This window comes from Nansenia antarctica (assembly GCF_963989245.1).
Source record: "Nansenia antarctica genome assembly, chromosome: 8".
NCBI lineage: Eukaryota > Metazoa > Chordata > Actinopteri > Argentiniformes > Microstomatidae > Nansenia > Nansenia antarctica.
Window position 1 is genome coordinate 6,908,085 of NC_137678.1, and position 18,341 is coordinate 6,926,425.

General features: G+C 42.2%; 1 protein-coding gene across 1 annotated transcript in view; it reads left to right on the forward strand.

The window, feature by feature from the left end:
- Positions 1–1,381: 1,381 nt before the first annotated feature.
- The window catches only part of LOC308163782 (ankyrin repeat and SOCS box protein 3-like), a gene marked incomplete at both ends in the record, with an annotated part of 19,479 nt that continues 2,519 nt past the window's right edge, over positions 1,382–18,341 (forward strand). Inside the window, 4 exons of the mRNA XM_080537970.1 lie at positions 1,382–1,466; positions 17,502–17,672; positions 17,921–18,091; positions 18,196–18,305. Coding sequence (XP_080394096.1) covers positions 1,382–1,466; positions 17,502–17,672; positions 17,921–18,091; positions 18,196–18,305 — 537 coding nt within the window. The remainder of the gene's footprint in view (positions 1,467–17,501; positions 17,673–17,920; positions 18,092–18,195; positions 18,306–18,341) is intronic.

Here is an 18,341-nt window from a genome sequence, read left to right on the forward strand (position 1 = left end):
CAGTATTGTATTATGTTCTTGCCTGTCCATGTACTCATTCAGATCAATGCATTTTCAACCGAAGGATAAAATCAATCTATCACAATTTAATCATTTTCTCTGCACCAAATTAGAATTTGTGTCACCTGTCCCTTGTTTGTCTGCCTCCTATAAACCCAAAACATTAATAAATACTTTAGAAAAACTACTCGAAAGCTGATGACAACAGATAGAGAGTGATGTGATGATGTGTCAATGACTGTGGGACAGTGAGTGTGGAAATGTATACTTTGGAAGGAAGGAAGGAAGTTTGGTTGCAGCTGTTACTTCTGATGCAAGCTGCTATCGGGAGCCAGTGCAGGGTGCGAAGGAGGGGGGTGACATGAGAACATTTGGGGAGGTTGAACACCAGACGGGCAGCAGCGTTCTGGATGAGCTGCAGAGGTCTGATGGCGGAGGCGGGGAGCCCGGCCAGGAGTGCGTTGCAGTCGTCAAGACGGGACAATGAGTCCCAAGTGCCGTCAGTGCGCTGACAAATTCTGGCCTTAAAACAGCACAGCAAAACAGAAGTCCAGACCATAACATTATCTGGACTTCTGTTTTGCTGTACTTTTAAGTGTCAGAATCTGCAGAAGTGGTTCCATTTCATGAAGTGAACTAGTATCACTAGAAGCACTAGTGGAAGAGTGGAATGCCAAAATAGTACTGCAGGGGACCACAGTGTCCGTGTGTCAGAGCTGCTGTCACAATCTACACATGTATACAGGTGCAACTCAAAAAAATAGAATATCGTGCAAAAGTCCATTCATTTCAGTAATTCAACTTAAAGGGTTAAACTTAAATATTATATAGACTCATTGCATTGTACATATGCATGATTATACTTTTCAGAGGGCTGACATTTCTGTATTTAAAATCCTTTTCTTATTGATTTCATGTAATATTAAACATTTCTGAGATATTTAATTTGGGGTTTTCATAAGCTGTAAGCCATAATCATCAAATGTATAACAAATAAAGGCTTTAAATATCTCGCTTTGCATGTAATGAGTCTATATAATATCTAAGTTTAACCCTTTAAGTTGAATTACTGAAATAAATGAACTTTTGCACGATATTCTAATTTTTTGAGTTGCACATACGGTATATAACCACAGGTTCTCAACATCTCTATTCTTACTTCCCTTGAGCTGGTGGTGAGGGGGGTTGGGGGGTTGTGTTAGGTCAGACACATCTTATTACCATATCTTACCAACAGCCAATCACATTCTCTGCCTGCCTTGTCAGACTCCAGTCCTATATAACAAGTCTCACTGGGGTATCTCTCTCAGTCTCTCCAATGAGAAGACTGCTGCACGGATCACCTGGCAGAGTCATGTGAACATTGAGACTGTGGTGGACCATGGAGATGGAGGATGAGATCTATGCCAACGCAGACATCTTCCACCCTCCAGACTCCAAGAGAGGGACTGGGACTAAACCCTCAGGTAAAGAGAGAGAGAGAGAGAGACAGAAAGGAGGGTATGCGAGAGTGAGGGATGATTTACATTCAGGGACGGCCTATTGATATAACCCTCTTCTCCTTTCCTCACCATGGTGACAGCAGGTAGTCTCGGTCAGGCCAGGTCACCATCGGTCAGCAGGTCATGTGAGCTGGTGGTGACTGGAGGGTTGCTGGCATCATATGTAAGCTGCCTACCACTGCTGATGTGTCTGTCTGTGTCTCTCTCAATCTCTCTCTCTCTCTCTGTCTCTCTCTCTCTCTCTGTCTCTCTCTGTCTCTCTCTCTCTCCCCCTCTCTCTCTCTGCTTTAGAGACAGGTGGGGGGAGGCAGAGATGCAGGTCATTGTAACACCCTCGTCCTCTGATTTCTGCCTCCTCCAGGCACAGGACATAGCATAGTCTTAGCCTCTGGGAGTTAAAGGGAAGCCTTGTCTGCCTCTTAGACATGACTACATCGTAATGATTACAAAGATGCCACTTGAAATGCATGAAATCCAAGTTTATTACATATTCACCTAGTATTTTGACTGACTGTCAGTCACGAATGGTCCCAGTATTGTGGCTTCAGTTGGGTTGTAATTGTGCTTGCTGCAGAGCACGAAGTTATTGCTGATATTTTTGTTTTAATCCTGTTCTTTTACCAACTGCTAAAGCCGAGTACACACTAGACGATTTTAACCCCGATTTAGCTGTCGCCGACCAGTTTTCGCGGTCGGACACAAAATCCTCCAGTCGTTGCAAACCCGGAGACGCGCCGTCTCCGACGCTCGTTTAGTGTGACATATATTTATTTACCATCATATTTTTCAATATAAAACGGTATGATATGGCAGTCATATATGGTACATTGCAGTCGTCCCGCTCCAGTTCTAGTAGATCGCTGACATCATGTTATTTGATGTACACATTTCACAGCAAGAGAATTCCGATTTGTGGCAAACACCCAACAATTGTTCGTTCACTAAACATTATAACATGAACACAGTGAGGATTCAAACAAACAACATAATTAATACACTCTGCAATTGGCTACTACAATGTTGCCAAAATCAACTAGGCCTATCTAATGTTCGAAAACGAATCTACAAATATTCATCTGCGTACCGTATATCTATGGTACAACCGTCTTGCCTGTTGTGTATTATTATCATTGCCGACACAGGTCTAATCATAACTGAACATCTGATAATAAGGTGAAGGGCAGTATTATTCATCTTTACTTTATTGGGTGAATAAACTCACTATGAATGATTGTACAGTTGTCTATAGGCAAGAATGGGCTGAAGCAAAAGTAGTTACAGACTCGCTCAAAATGTAGCGAGATCAGGAGACTACTAATTGTAAATAGTAATCCACAATTATGGTTATTACTGGTGGCCTGAGGTGGTCCAGTGGTCTAGCACCGTGTTCTACAGTGATAAACAAAAAACACATTATATACAATATTATAAATATCAGTTTGTTATATAATATTCGTTGGTGAGTACATGCATAATCAAACGTAGACTACTGCAATTACTTTGCTGCGGTAGCTATGCATGCACCACACAACTTGATAGGTACATACTGTGCAGTGTATCATTCATAACTGTACATAGGCTACACATATCATAATATCTCATCACTATTGCATGGAACTTGGATAGTACAAACTGTACAGTTTATACAGTTGGATAGTACAAACTGTACAGTTTATCATTTTCATAACTGTCTGTACATATACATAACTGGCCCCACCTCCTCTACACAGCAGTCGGGCTGCCCGATCACGTCTCTTCACAACACTGGCTCCCCGCTGGTGGAATGAGCTCCCCACGGCTGTCAGAACGGCAGAGTCACTACCCATCTTCCGTCGTAGACTGAAGACCTATCTCTTCAGGTTACATCTTAACTGCTCCTCCTGAGACATCTTCTGACCCTCACCACTACGTCTCCTAAAGACACCCGCTTTCCCCTCTTCTGTGTCCCTAAGAACTTCTATTGCCCCCCTTGTACTGGTTCTGTTTCTCCAGTAAAAAGAACAAAAAAAAAATAATGTTTTAGTAGAAGGCGATAGGGAGAAGGTTTTTCCTTCCATCAGTGGCCCCGGGCCCGAGCTAGATTACTCTTCCTGCAACGAATGGTGGATTGCTGATTCACATGCTTGGTATTCAAATGTATTGATTGTAAGTCGCTTTGGAATAAGGCGTCTGCTAAATGCCAAAAATTTAAATGTAAATGTACATAATAATAATAATTCATTACATTTATGTAGCGCTTTTCCGAGGCTCAAAGACGCATATCTTATGTATCCCTATTGCTATATATAGCCTATATATAAACACATTATGTTACATACTTATCAGTCTTATCGACTGTATCTAATTCAGCACTGAAGCCTGAAGTTTGAGCACAGTGTGTGTCCCCTTGCTACCTCTGCTGATATAAAAGATAATTGCAGCCTTGGAGAAAAAGATGGCAGCCGAATTCCAAGGCAAATACACAACTCAGCTTAATACTAACTCGATTTTGAAAATGTAAAGATGCTGGGTGGTAGAACGCACATATCTAGGAAAAGTCATGAAAGGAGGGTCCTGACATTTGATCGAGTGCAAAGGTAGATTTTTTTGACAAAACAATGAAACCATTCACCCCCTCCCCCAAGCCGGGAGAAATCAGGCTGAAAAAAAGCTTATTTTGCTGATCAAGTACACATATATAATTATCGTGAAACTGTTTTAAAACATATTGAGTGGGTACTTCAAAACTTTGTTGTGTGTTGTAAAAACCCCTGAAAATCTGACTTTTAGGTCATAAATAGTTTGACGACCGATTTGACCACTTTATATTCTGCGCCTGTAGCTCCAAACACCAGCTGCCATCACATTGATTTCTTTTTGTTTTTACATTCGTCAGACAATTGCAGGAGGAATTTCACTTGTCCGAACATAAAATGCACTAACAAGCCTTAGTGTGGGACCCTGCCCAAACCCCCCTGTACAGTTTCTCTACTGTAATCATTAAACAAATCTTCCTTCCTCCAGCATTATGACTGCCAATGGCCCCTGGCCCTAGCAGAGATGTTTTTGTCTTGTGATGCTGATTGATAGACAATTCACTTACTTAGATAAATGTATTTATTTGTAAATGCAAGTCACAAAATATACAATGCATATCATACTATATGCACGGCAAAAGCTTTGTATGGACAAAGAGCCTATCCACATTAATCAAACAGTTACTTAAAAAATAGAAAAACTACGTTAAAACTATGTTAAGCATAACCAGAAACACATGTGTGTGTGTGTGTGTGAGTGTGTGTGTGTGTGTGTGAGTGTGTGTGTGTGTGTGTGTGTGTGTGTGAGTGTGTGTGTGTGTGTGTGTACAATCCACATTAATCAAACAATTACTTAAAAAATAGAAAAACTACGTTAAGCATAGTTCTCTGGTGTACTACGTTAAGCATGTATTCTCTGGTGTATCTTTAGGAATTCTGCTCGACTAAAACTCTTCCCACACTGGGAGCAGTATTATGGTTTCTCTCCTGTGTGTATTCTCTGATGATTCTTTAGGGTTCCTGCTTGACTGAAACTCTTCCCACACTGGGAGCACTGGTATGGTTTCTCTCCTGTGTGTATTCTCTGGTGCGTCTTCAGGTGTCCTGCTCGACTAAAACTCTTTCCACACTGGGAGCACTGGTATGGTTTCTCCCCGGTGTGTATTCTCTGGTGAATCTTCAGGTCTCCTGCTTTACTGAAACTCTTCCCACACTGGGAGCACTGGTATGGTTTCTCTCCTGTGTGTATTCTCTGATGATCCTTTAGGGTTCCTGCTTGACTGAAACTCTTTCCACACTGGGAGCACTGGTATGGTTTCTCTCCTTTGTGTATTCTCTGATGAATCTTTAGGGTTCCTGCTTGATTGAAACTCTTCCCACACTGGGAGCAGTGGTATGGTTTCTCTCCTCTGTGTAATCCCTGGTGCCTCGTCAGGTTTCCTGCTTGATTGAAACTCTTTCCACACTGGGAGCACTGGTATGGTTTCTCTCCTCTGTGTATTCTCTGGTGCGTCTTTAGGTTTTCTGCTCGACTAAAACTCTTCCCACACTGGGAGCACTGGTATGGTTTCTCTCCTGTGTGTATTCTCTGGTGCGTCTTCAGGTGTCCTGCATCAATGAAACTCTTCCCACACTGGGAGCACTGGTATGTTTTCTCTCCTGTGTGTATTCTCTGATGCTTCTTCAGGTCTCCTGCTCGACTAAAACTCTTCCCACACTGGGAGCACTGGTATGGTTTCTCTCCTGTGTGTATTCTCTGATGATCCTTTAGGGTTCCTGCTTGACTGAAACTCTTCCCACACTGGGAGCACTGGTATGGTTTCTCTCCTGTGTGTATTCTCTGATGATCCTTTAGGGTTCCTGCTTGACTGAAACTCTTCCCACACTGGGAGCACTGGTATGTTTTCTCTCCGGTGTGTATTCTCTGATGGTTCTTCAGGACTCCTGCATTAGTCTGTGGGTGTGTTTTATGGTGATTCTTCCGCCTTGAGCTCCTGTGTTGTTTATGGTTTCCTGGTGTGGTGGAGCTGGGCTCGCTGTCTGAACCTGGGTTGGAGCTCTGCTGGTCTGTAAAAATAGGAACATATACAGGGTTACATAGGCAAGTTTAATTTTAATATATACGTTTAGGCAAGGCAAGTTGATTTGTATAGCACATTTGATACAACAGGGGCAATTCAAAGCGCTAAAGGCGGGCCGCCACGAATGAATTTCCTCTGCCACTGATTGATTGATGCTGAACTGAAGGTAGTACTACCGAAGTTCTATCAGCATGTTAAATGTGCAACAAGAGGAGAAAAAACACTGGATAAGGTATACATCAAGATCAAGTATACCTATACTATCTACATGCCTATACTATCTACATGCCGATACTATCTACATACCTATACTATCTAGCGGAACAGGCTTACTTCCCGAACCTTGTTGACCCGACAACCTGTCATGTTGGAGCAGGGAGGTACCGGGGAAATCGTTTGAAACCCATGTCAGACACACACACACACACACACACACACACACACACACACTCACTCACTATCAAATACATTATCAAGCTGCAAAAATACACTTGATTACATGATATACTGTATTATAAATGGAATTTTATTTGTTCCATGTTGCATGGAAATTCGTTGACGATTACAGACATAATCAAATGTAGGTTGTTGCAATTACTTTGCTGCGGTAGCTATAGCGTGCAACACTCAACTGGGAGACCTACTGTACAGTCTATCATTCATAATTGTCTGTACATAGACATACAATATCCTATCACTATTGCGTATGTAACTTGGGTAAACCCTGTTGTAGAAAGAGCTTTATACAAGGTAGATTTAAAAAATGTAAGGATACTGGGTGGTAGAACGCATCTAGGAAAAGTCATGAAAGGTGGGTCCTGAAAAGGTGAGTTTAATTATTTTTTTACTTACTAGGTCAAATGACCCCACCCATGGCTGTTGTAGTGTTAATAATTTCATCTCCCTGGGGGAGTTCAAAACTCTGATTAATTGTGGGACAGTAGAGTGCAGTAGAGTGCTAGTAGACAGTTGCTATTCCTAAAATGGATTTTCTATCATATTTATCTCTCGTCCCTTGTCTGTTTTTATTATGTTTTATTCTCCAATTGTGTAAACTTGTACTTGAACTGTTGTGCTGTTGGCCAGGTCTGCCTCGAAAAATTGATTTTAATCGCAAGGGACCTTCTGGTTAAATAAAGATTAAATGAATACAAATAAATAAATATGCTAAGCCTGCCTGCGCGGCGCTAACATTATTAGCACAGTATATTTGTGCCAGCGTGGCAACATGGCATTCCTGTAATTTTAGCCCATGTTGCGTCGAAAGATAATAATAATAATAATAATAATAACTTTAATTTATATAGCGCCTTTCAAAAAACCCAAGGACGCTTTACAATTCAAGGGAATGATCAGACAGACAGAACAGAAAACAAACAAAGCAAAACTGAAAAATGTACTAGGGGCCAAAGGCCTTGGAGAACAGATGTGTTTTGTGGGCTAATTTGAACGAGTCCAGGGTGGGGGCATTGCGGATCACTGTTAGGGCTTTCACACCGGCAAAGAACCGTGCCGGTTCGCGTTCGCGTTGGGAAACCTCTGAACGTTGGTGCTGTCTGGCGAACGAGCCCGCGTTCATACCAGTGTAACCAGAACCATCCGCGTCATCAACGCTGGGTGATGAAGGGGCGGGATAAACAAACATTTCACAACTAGATGGCGGCTACATCACTGGAAAAGAGGATAATATCTTCCACTACAGTATCTGAAATAAACACAATTTTCTGTGAAACAAAACAAAAGACACTTTCTATATGCGTTCTTTTACTAATCAGCTGCTCCGTTACTGGAATAGAAATGGCTTACGAAATTCGCGTTCGCGCATGTCCGCGCGCGTGTGCGTGTGTGTTTGTTTGCTGAGCATGTGAGGAAGATAGAGAGAATAATGAGACTTTTGATATTGTTTTTGATCACTAATGATTAGATTTAGATTAGATTACATTTTGTCTACTTCCTCCTTGCTGGTCTCTGCAGCCTAGAATAGGACACACCCACTGACGACGTGACTGTTCTACGTTTTGGTTCGCGCTTGAGAACCACTATTTTTTGGTGCCCGCTGCGAACCAACTTTTCAGGTTCCGAACCAATTGAGCTTCGGTCTGAACGCGCCGGCCGGTTCCAGACTACCGGCACGGTTCTTTGCCGGTGTGAAAGCTCTATCAGGGGAGGGAGTTCCAGAGAGTTCGTGCGGCCACGCTGAAGGCTCTGTCCCCAAAGGTCTGTAGGTTGGTGCGGGCGGTGGATAGCAGGCCCATGTCTGCGGACCGCAGGCTCCGGGAAGGGGTATGCTGGGGGAGGTCAGTGAGGTACTGGGGGGCGCAGGCGTGGAGGGATTTGTAGGTGAGGAGGAGGATTTTGTAAGTGATGCAGGACTTGACCGGGAGCCAGTGGAGGTGAATGAGGGTGGAGGTGATGTGCTGCCAGGGCTTGGTGTGGATGAGGACCCTGGCAACTGAGTTCTGCACGTACTGGAGCCTGTCCAGGGCTTTGTTGGGAACACCGAACAGGACTCCATTACAATAGTCCAGACGGGAGGTGACGAAGGCGTGAATGAGGGTTTCGGCAACGGAGTCAGTGAGGGAAGGTCGTAGTCTGGAGATGTTTCTGAGGTGGAAGAAGGCGGATTTGGTGAAGGATTTTATGTGGGACTGGAAGGAGAGGGTGGAGTCCAGGATGACGCCCAGGTTACGGACTTCGGAGGATGGGGAGATGGAGCAGCCGTCGAAGTCCCCAACTTTCCGTAGCAGCGCCTTGGGTGCCACAACCATGAGCTCTGTTTTCTTACTGTTGAGTTTAAGGAGTGTAAGCCCTATAATGTAATAATTTCCTGATAATGTAATAACACCTGATAATGTAATAAAATGTCCACTTCACCTAATAATGTAATAATTGACCAATAATGTAATAAAATAACCTGACTGATATTGTAATAACATTTTTACTGATAATGTAATACCTTATTACATTATTGGGAATTTATTACACTTTCAGGTAATGTAATACTTGACAGATAATGTAATACTATGTTCATTTTCAATCCAGAGTTCTACAATTAGTTTTTTAAGAATCTAAGACTGTTGTATACACTGGATTTAAGAATCTAAGAATCTTATTTACACTGGATTTGAAATAACAGAATGACTACTGGGTTAAATGACAGACTTGCATATGTGCAGATTACTCAGGGACATGAACAAAACCTTTGGTAACTCTTCATTTGAGGAGGGTATACAGTGGGTGCGGAAAGCATTCAGACCCCTTCAGTTTTTCCACATTTCGTTGTATTATAACCTCAATTTAAAATGGATTAAATTAACATAATTTGCCATCAATCCACACACAATACCCCAGAATCACAACAGGAAATCAGTTTTTTTAAATGTTAGTAAACTTTTTAAAATTGAAATACTAGAAACCCCCCATGTACAAAGTATTCAGACCCTTTGCTATGACACTCTAAAAGCTAAAATGCAAAAATGTCATCAACAAATGACTCCATAAGTTTTTTGGAATGAACATATTTGTTTTTATAGGGTTTCTAATTTGCATAGGAGTCAATGAGACTCTGTGTAGATCAGGTTGCCATAAAACATTGAGAAAATGGAGAGTAACAAAACTGCTCAGGAATGTGACCCTGAGGCCTGGGGAGACTTACAAAAAAGTTGAATGGTGGAGGGGTAAAAGCACAGCCGATGGGACAACATCATGCCAGTCACTCTACAAAATTGGACTATAACCGAATGGCAAAAAATAATCCCTTAATGTAAAAAATAATCTCTCTCGTATCCATAATTGTGTTTTGCAGGAAATGTGTTTATTTGGTTTTACTACAAAGCATTACGTTTAGTACAATTTTGTAGATTTTTTGATTTCATGTTGTGATTCTGGGGTATTGTGTGTGGATTGATGGCAAATTATTTTAATTTAATCCATTTTAAATTGATTCTATAATACAACAAAATGTGGGAAAACTGAAGGGGTCTGAATACTTTCCGCACCCACTGTCCATATGCATTCATTCATTCAACACCTACATACACACTTACATGACACCTGACACAAACATAGGCCTACATATCCCCTCATAAATTGTTATTATATCACTTTCATCATCTTCCTCTGCACATATGCAAGTCTGTCATTTAACCCAGTAGTCATTCTGTTATTTCAAATCCAGTGTAAATAAGATTCTTAGATTCTTAAATCCAGTGTTAATAAGATTCTTAGATTCTTAAATCCAGTGTAAATAAGATTCTTGGATTCTTAAATCCAGTGTATACAACAGTCTTAGATTCTTAAAAAAAAAAGGATTTTTTTCTGGATTGAAAATGAACATAGTATTACATTATCTGTCAAGTATTACATTTTCAGTTTAAAAACAAAAAAGACCCACCTGAAAGTGTAAGAAATTCCCAATAATGTAATAAGGTATTACATTATCAGTAAAAATGTTATTACAATATCAGTCAGGTTATTTTATTACATTATTGGTCAATTATTACATTATTGGGTTTTATTACATTTCCGATGGAGTTAAGTGGACATTTTATTACATTATCAGGTGTTATTACATTATCAGGAAATTATTACATTATAGGGTGCTACAAGGAGGTTAGATGTCATCCAGGTTTTTATTTCGAGCAGGCAGTTGATGAGGGACTGGGGGGGGAGCGGAGAGGATGGGGTGGAGCTGAGGTAGATTTGGGTATCGTCGGCGTAGCAGTGGTAGTTAAAGCCGTGACGACGGAGGATCTGTCCGAGTACAGAGCCTTGCGGGACGCCTTGGTTGACTGGGGCTGGGGGGGAGCTTGAGCCGTGGATGGAGACAAACTGTTCCCTGTTGGAGAGGTATGATGTGAACCAGGAGAGGGCTGTACCAGTGACACCCAGGTGGGTGGAGAGGCGGTTGAGGAGGATGGTGTGGGAGACGGTGTCGAAGGCAGCAGAGAGGTCCAGGAGGATGAGGATACTGATTCCATTGTGTGTGTGGTGTGCGCCGATATTCCCAATACAGCACACCACATACATAAAGATTAGGGATGCACGATATTATCGGCGCCGATATTTATGGGAAATTAATGTTATTAAATATTTATCGTTTTATTACATTTTAGCCGATATAGAGCCGATAATATGAAGCCAGAAATATTTCCAGTTCCGGTTGTCACGCTCATGATGCTGCGCCTGCGTACAGCCACGCAAAGTAGAGACGAGAGCGAAACATGGCTTCCCCGGTGTGGACATTTTTCAGAGTTTCTGAGGCAGATAGTGCGTTTGCAATTTGCAATACATGTTCGGCAAAAGTTCGGAAAGGAGGGCAAAGGTCTACGAGTTACAACACAACGAATCTCATAAGTCACCTGAAGATTCACCATTGCAAGCACGCTGTATGGAAGGAATATGATTTTGGCATTGAATACAGCGATGAGGGAACGAAAACAGTTAACAGAAACGCGTGTCGCAGAAATGCTTCACGCGTGTCGTATATGCACATAATATGCGCACAATGCATATATGGGCTACACCACTCGCATACGTGAAACCGCTATAAATAGCTCTCTTAATATGTATACTTTGAGGAATTGATTCATTGTTATTGTTGTCCGGAGGCTATCGGTAATCGGCTATCGGTTTACATGGCTTGTAAATATACTTTCATTTTAGGACGTGTTCAAAAGCAAGGACTGTGTGATCATCTAATTATGTGTAGTTATGTGTTTTTAGCATGTTGATGTTCTATCAGCATGTTGTGATGTTATTAAAATACAGTTGAAACTTTCGTAGTGCTGTGCTTTGTTAGCCGCTAGCTGTTAGCAGCATTTATTTCCGGTTTCCTGGATGACAGCCTTTCTTACCTTCAGGTGTGCATGAACTACAGGTTATCAAATGTGAAATTATATCTGTTCTCATATCGCTTATGATATCGGTTATCGGCCACAGGGAAGCGGGTAAACATCGGTTATCGGTATCGGTTAGAAAAAATGCATATTGTGTATCCCTAATAAAGATCTGTCGTTACGACAGTCTAGAGTCTCGTTCCCCAAGCCAGAAATATTGCGTGATCAAACGTGATATAACGTAGTACCCTGATTAACCTGTACGAGGCAGCCATGTGCGACAGGGCAAATAAAGTGCTGAAGAACGAAAAGAAGAAGTCAGCTCGCTTCTTGATTGGCTACATTCCATCCACGACACAATCGGACTCGGGAGCAGGGTTGCCAGATGGGATTGACACTCTCTAGGATAACCAGTCTAAAACCACTAATTCCACAAAAAAAAACTAGCCCATCTGGCAACCCTGCTCGAGAGTTGTCAGGAGTCGGGAGTTGCCCACACACAAGAGGACTTTTGATCGTAAACATTGAACACGTTTAATATTTACGATTGTCGGCCCCGACCACTTTCCGAGCAGATTGTCGGGAGAAATTGAATCTTAAAACACCTCACACCACAGGATAATCTTGTAGGATAATCTTTAGAGCCATCCGATAATCGGGCATTTGCTGTCCTTGGTCGGAAGGAGGGAAATCAGCCAGATTATCTTTATGTGTGTACCAGGCTTTACAGAGAAAATCCCCATTCATAGTTTTTCTTTGTCACTTCACTTGCTTCACTCATACCGAACCGTGGGCCAACTGAAATTAATATTCTTACTTCCCCTTTACATTGTGTGAGTCTCCATTTTTATTACGGCCAAGAGCCGGTTATGATCATTTTTATATGTTATGATTATGATCATTTGTTGTCGTCATACGAAAATTGTCTTTTTTCATTGGCAATTTTCATTGTGCTATTGAAATTCTTGGTGTGCTACCAAATTTTTCAACATGGTAGCACAGTGCTACCTGGGGAAAAGGTAAGCGTCAAGCCCTGCTTAGCTAGCCAAAGCTTTTGTTACGGTATGTTTACAGGGTTTTTCCTGGCTCAAAATGAGGCGGAGGTGGTACCACAGGCGTTTGACATCGGGGGGACCCATGAAGCGGGGCTGTCTGGGGGTCCTCACACGAGCATCAAACACTTAATTTCTTGCATTCTGGTGAATTGATATGGAATGGAATGGACTTTATTTGTCATTGCTACAGTACAGGTACCAAACAACGAAATTTAGGAGGGGTGGCTCCCACCCCTCCACCAATTTGTGCCTTTTCTGCATCAATTTATGGTGGAAATGTCATTATTTATGTAAAGGATTACACAATATACAGGCACCAGATGACCATTCAAAATATAATGCAATATAAGGCTCTCAGGCATTCTGTACTTCCAAAGTCGAGAGCTAAAGCAAATAATATTAATAATTTAATTTGACAGAATACATGCTACTGAAAACAGCTGGTTGACTGTCCGCTGTGAAAAAGCTTGTCCGTAACGTCCGTTACACTCTGCGGAGCTCCTGTAAACAGCTGGTGGGGAACAGCGCTGGACCGGAAGCTAACCAGCCGTATTAGTAGAAGTGAAGTGATTGTGCATGTAGTCTGATTATCATTATTCATGATCGCAGAGAATTCAGCTACATTTTCAATTATTAGTTCTATTCTGTCATGAGCATCAGAGAATGACTGACAGGCCGGTAGAATATGAGAATGGGATCATTTGAATAATATATTCTAATATATTAGCCTATAAGCGTGTGTGTTTCATGCAATACCATTATTGCATGAAATGGTCAACATTTGAATGTTGTCAGCTACGAAGCGGATGTGTTTACTAGAACATGGAAATGCAAACGCTAATCACATTATTGCATTACAATTGTCATATTGACTCAAGTAATGCAGGAAAAAGTGGAAAATGCTATTGTGGGATTGCATAGTAATTTTCAGTTCAGAATGAACTTTTTTCAGAATGAACTTGCATACCAGCTACATGAAAATTAAAATGCAAATCATATGATTGCATTTGATTTTGAATATTGACCGAAAGAATGCGTGCAAAAGTGGAACAAGCAATTGCAATCTCAAATTGCATTAACATTTGAATTAAGTCCACTATATGCTTCCATACACTGGTAGCACTGACTTTACAACAGGGCAATTACACTCACCAATAACAAAGACTTACCATCCACCTCACTGTCTTTCATCTCCACTCTTCCTCTGTCCTCTTCTTTTACCATCACTCCCTCCTCTCTCATTTGGTCTCCTCCATCCTCTTCTTTTACCATCACACCATACTCCTCTACATCTTCTTCCTCCAGCTTCACTGCCACCATCTCTGGACCCCACTGTGGGCTTTTCAGGGCTGGAGAACCACAGCCAGATCCGGGGGACTCGGTGCATTCTGGTTCATACATGGTTACATGAGCTGAAGAGGACCTGCGGCTAGAAACACTGGAGGCACAAACAACGCAGGGTCGATTAGAAATGACAGACAAACAGTTCACTGAACTCCCATTTAGACTGACAGGACACGTCCTGCAAATGGACATGGATTACTGATTTCATTTGTTGTAATTAAAGGGTCTGGAAAGTAGACATTAAATGGTTCCAATTGTATTTTGTTTCCAGGAAAAATGTTAACACAAAATAAATGGAAATAAGCTTCTTGTTAGGCTCAACTTCCTGGTCAGACAGTTCCGAGGGCTGTATGGGCGTGGACTTTGCACGCTTGACTGGCAGCTCCCTTTCAAGCTAGCTTGCTGCGATATCATACATGACATTCATCTATTAGATGTGCTTATAGTTCTGCCCTTTAATTACCAACTGTTTAGCTGCTGTTGAAATGTGTTACTGAGCTAATTCAATTACAAATCGACTTATTAGTCATGTAACTGGCAGTATGATTCATCATATCAATTCAATGACCACCATTTGCATACTTGACACCTGGCACCCTATGGTGAATTATTGAACACAATACTTGTGGACAGGATTCACAGCATGTGTGTGACTTACTGATCAGTTGGAGCACAATGGTGTTGCTCTCGTCTTCTAATTTGCTGCTGTATTGTCACAATATCCGCCATGTTTAATTTCTTCCCACACTGGACGTAGCACTCGTCATGACCACAACCATGTTTCGTTTGCCCAGAGATTTGCCCTGCCGCTGTCCTTCTCTGCTGTTCCTGTAATCCAATCACTGAGCTGCTCTTGTGACCACCTGACTCACATCCAGGATGTGATTGGTCCGCCCTAGCGCGGCCTATGGTTGGCCTTTGTTGAGAGGAATTCCTACCATAGCACTCTTCGATCTTGACCTCTTGACCTCTAGTCTTGACCTCTGAACTGGCGTTACTGTCACTATCCATGTCATTCGGTGCTTCAGAGAGTCGATGCCCCTCTTTAAGAGCATGTGCATCTTGCCCTGAGGCATTTGTGCTGAGCATCTCATCTTTGGCCTTTTGGTTTTTGATGTAGTCCCGTAAAAACCTATCCCACGGTGTGTCGTACTCTTCTTTAATGTTGGGAGAGTGATGGTTCCTACTGTGGGTGGGAGGTGGTGGTAGTGGTGGTGGCTGGAGCCTAATAAGATTGTCCTTCCGGTGGTTCTGTCCTTCTGTCTCTGCATCAGAGGACCCAAGGTGTGTCCTCTGGCTCTCTGACACTGAATAAGCAGAAGCATCCATCTCACTGCCCAGATGGAGAGTTAACAGTGCAGGGAATCCTACCAACACAGATGATCAAAATATTAAAACAGTGACGGAATTTCATCAAAACATTATACTTTTTTATTTATTTTTTTACCAGAATTGGAAAACAGTGGCCAAGCTACTGTTAGGTGCATATATATATATATATATATATATATATATATATATATATATATATTTGGACTGACAGAATTGTTGTTATTTTAGCTGTTTACCAAAACATATTCACGTTACAGTTATAGAATGAATATGACTCTCAAATACCCTCTTTAATTTGAGGGTATTCACATCCAAATTGGAGGAAGGGTTTAGAAATTACAGCTCTTTAATACGTGGCCCCCTCCTTTTCAAGGGACCAAAAGCAATTGGCCCAATGACGTGACATGCAATGTTGATGTCCAAACCCCTTTATGAAGTAAAAATAAGGAAAATGTTCATATAAAAAAAAACTTTATTGAATATATTAATCTCTGTTTATTAAATGATATGAAAATGGTATGAGGGTATTACAAAGTTTAAGAATGATTAGACTCTTGTGGCGGATTTTCTTGTACCTGTGTACTCGAGCCCGTCCCCCCGAGCAGCGCTGCTAGCCTGCTAGCTAACGCTCTGTGTCCCAACACAGCCTGCTAGCCAGCTGCCTCGCTACACTGTGAACATGTAGTAACATCATCATAATAATGTAATATGTTGTAATATAACGCAGCACATTTACACACAGCAGCAATTTAACAGCGGTTAGGCGAGGCTGTGAGGTAACACTGTGAGTGACGGAAGCTAACAAAGCTACCTCACAGCAACACTGCAACTCCTACCGTCAGGTCGGCGCCTCCGTTGTTGTTCAAGCTAGTGTCGCTTTCCCAGTCGTTGTGTAAAAAATGAACATGTTGTAATGTTTGCCCTCTGGCACAGTTATAAACTTAATAAATGACTCGTGTTGTCTTCGGTCTCAGCACTGTGTACGTTTACTGATCCACCATCTTTGTTTCACATCCGGTTCCTTCTTCTTCTTCTTCTGTTGGGTTTAACGGCAGCTTGCATCCTTCGCGTTGCACTACTGCCACCTTCTGGATTTATCCAATTCCTACATTGTCCATTTCGTCACAGTCTCCCTATCAGTCAGTTTCACTATGTTTCAATTTAAAGACCAGGTCTTTGTTGCTCCTAGTGTGGATAACCATCATTTTGTTTGCACATTCAGATAAATAAAACAGTTTGAACGTGAACCCGTGCCTGCCGGAGTTCATATTAGGTAAAAAGGGGAGGGTCTAAGCAGACGCTCTGATTGGTCCTAAACTACCATGTGACATTATACGGAAGTTGTTGAAATTGGGCGGCTACATCTGTGTTTTGTTTTGTTGATGTTGCCAAATAAACAGGACTGGCAAACACTTCACTTTGCATAACTGGATTCATATGGTAAACCCACGTTGATTTAACATGAATTCCTTTTTATTACAACTCTGAAATAAGTATTGCATTGCTATAAGCCACCTTCTACGAGAGACGTGATTGCCTTGTTGTATTGAGCTCAAGCGACAATCATTGAACCGCACACCTAGCCTGCTCGCCATCTGGCTACCTAACCAAGTAGTTCTTATATCAGTCAGATACCAGAATTGAATTGGACATGACATGAGGTGTTCACAGTTTACGAATAGTGTGGAAACGTATAATTGAGCGATCATCATTACCCCTGTCTGTTTTATCATAGCCTGCATTCCTTGCTTCTCTGAACCCTCCTGTCATCGCTCTCTCTCTCTCTCTCCATCTCCTCTTTCTCCACTTCACCACCTCTCCTCTCTTATTTCAGACTTGGTTGAGGGTGATAGGATGGACTTAACTGAGTGTTACGACCTGGTGCGTTCTCTGATCCAGAGGGGCCTCAGCGTGGACAGTAGAGACAACCGTGGCTGGAACGCGCTCCACGATGCTGCGGCGCTCGGTGCAACGGCGTGTGTACGTGTGCTCCTCAGGGCTGCAGGTGAGAAATTAGTGGGAGAGCTTTGCGATGATGGCTGTCTGCATGCTTGGTGTTACAATGGAATATTTACATTGTCACTTTAGCCATTTATGCTCTGGTGAAATAGAGAGGATGAAGGGGACGGTGCCAAATTAGGTAGTTGAAACATGCCACGATATTTACTCCCCCTCTCAATCTTCCCTATTGTTGTGACTGTAGACCTTGTGCACTCTCACCTAAGATTCCCTCTCTCCGTTGACTCTGAGCAGCAGGTTCCTCCCGCGGTCATTGTGACTATGTTGCCTCTGTAACACACGAGGGTGAGTCTGCTCTGTACCTGGCCTCACAACATGGACACCTAGGAGTGGTCAGACTCCTCCTCAGAGCAGGTGCCAACCTCAACCAGCCAACCACTGACCTGTCCTGTCCTCTCTACGCAGGTAACACACACACACACACACACACACACACACACACACACACACACACACACACACCCTATGAGGCTTGATTACTCAATGTCATTGTGTATATTTGTGAATAGCTATAGATGGTGGGCATAAGGAGGTTGTACAGTTGCTGGTCAGGAAGGGGGCAGAGGTCAATGGAACACATGATTCAAGATGGACCTGCTTACACCAAGCTGCCTACAAGGTACACACACACACACACACACACACACACACACAC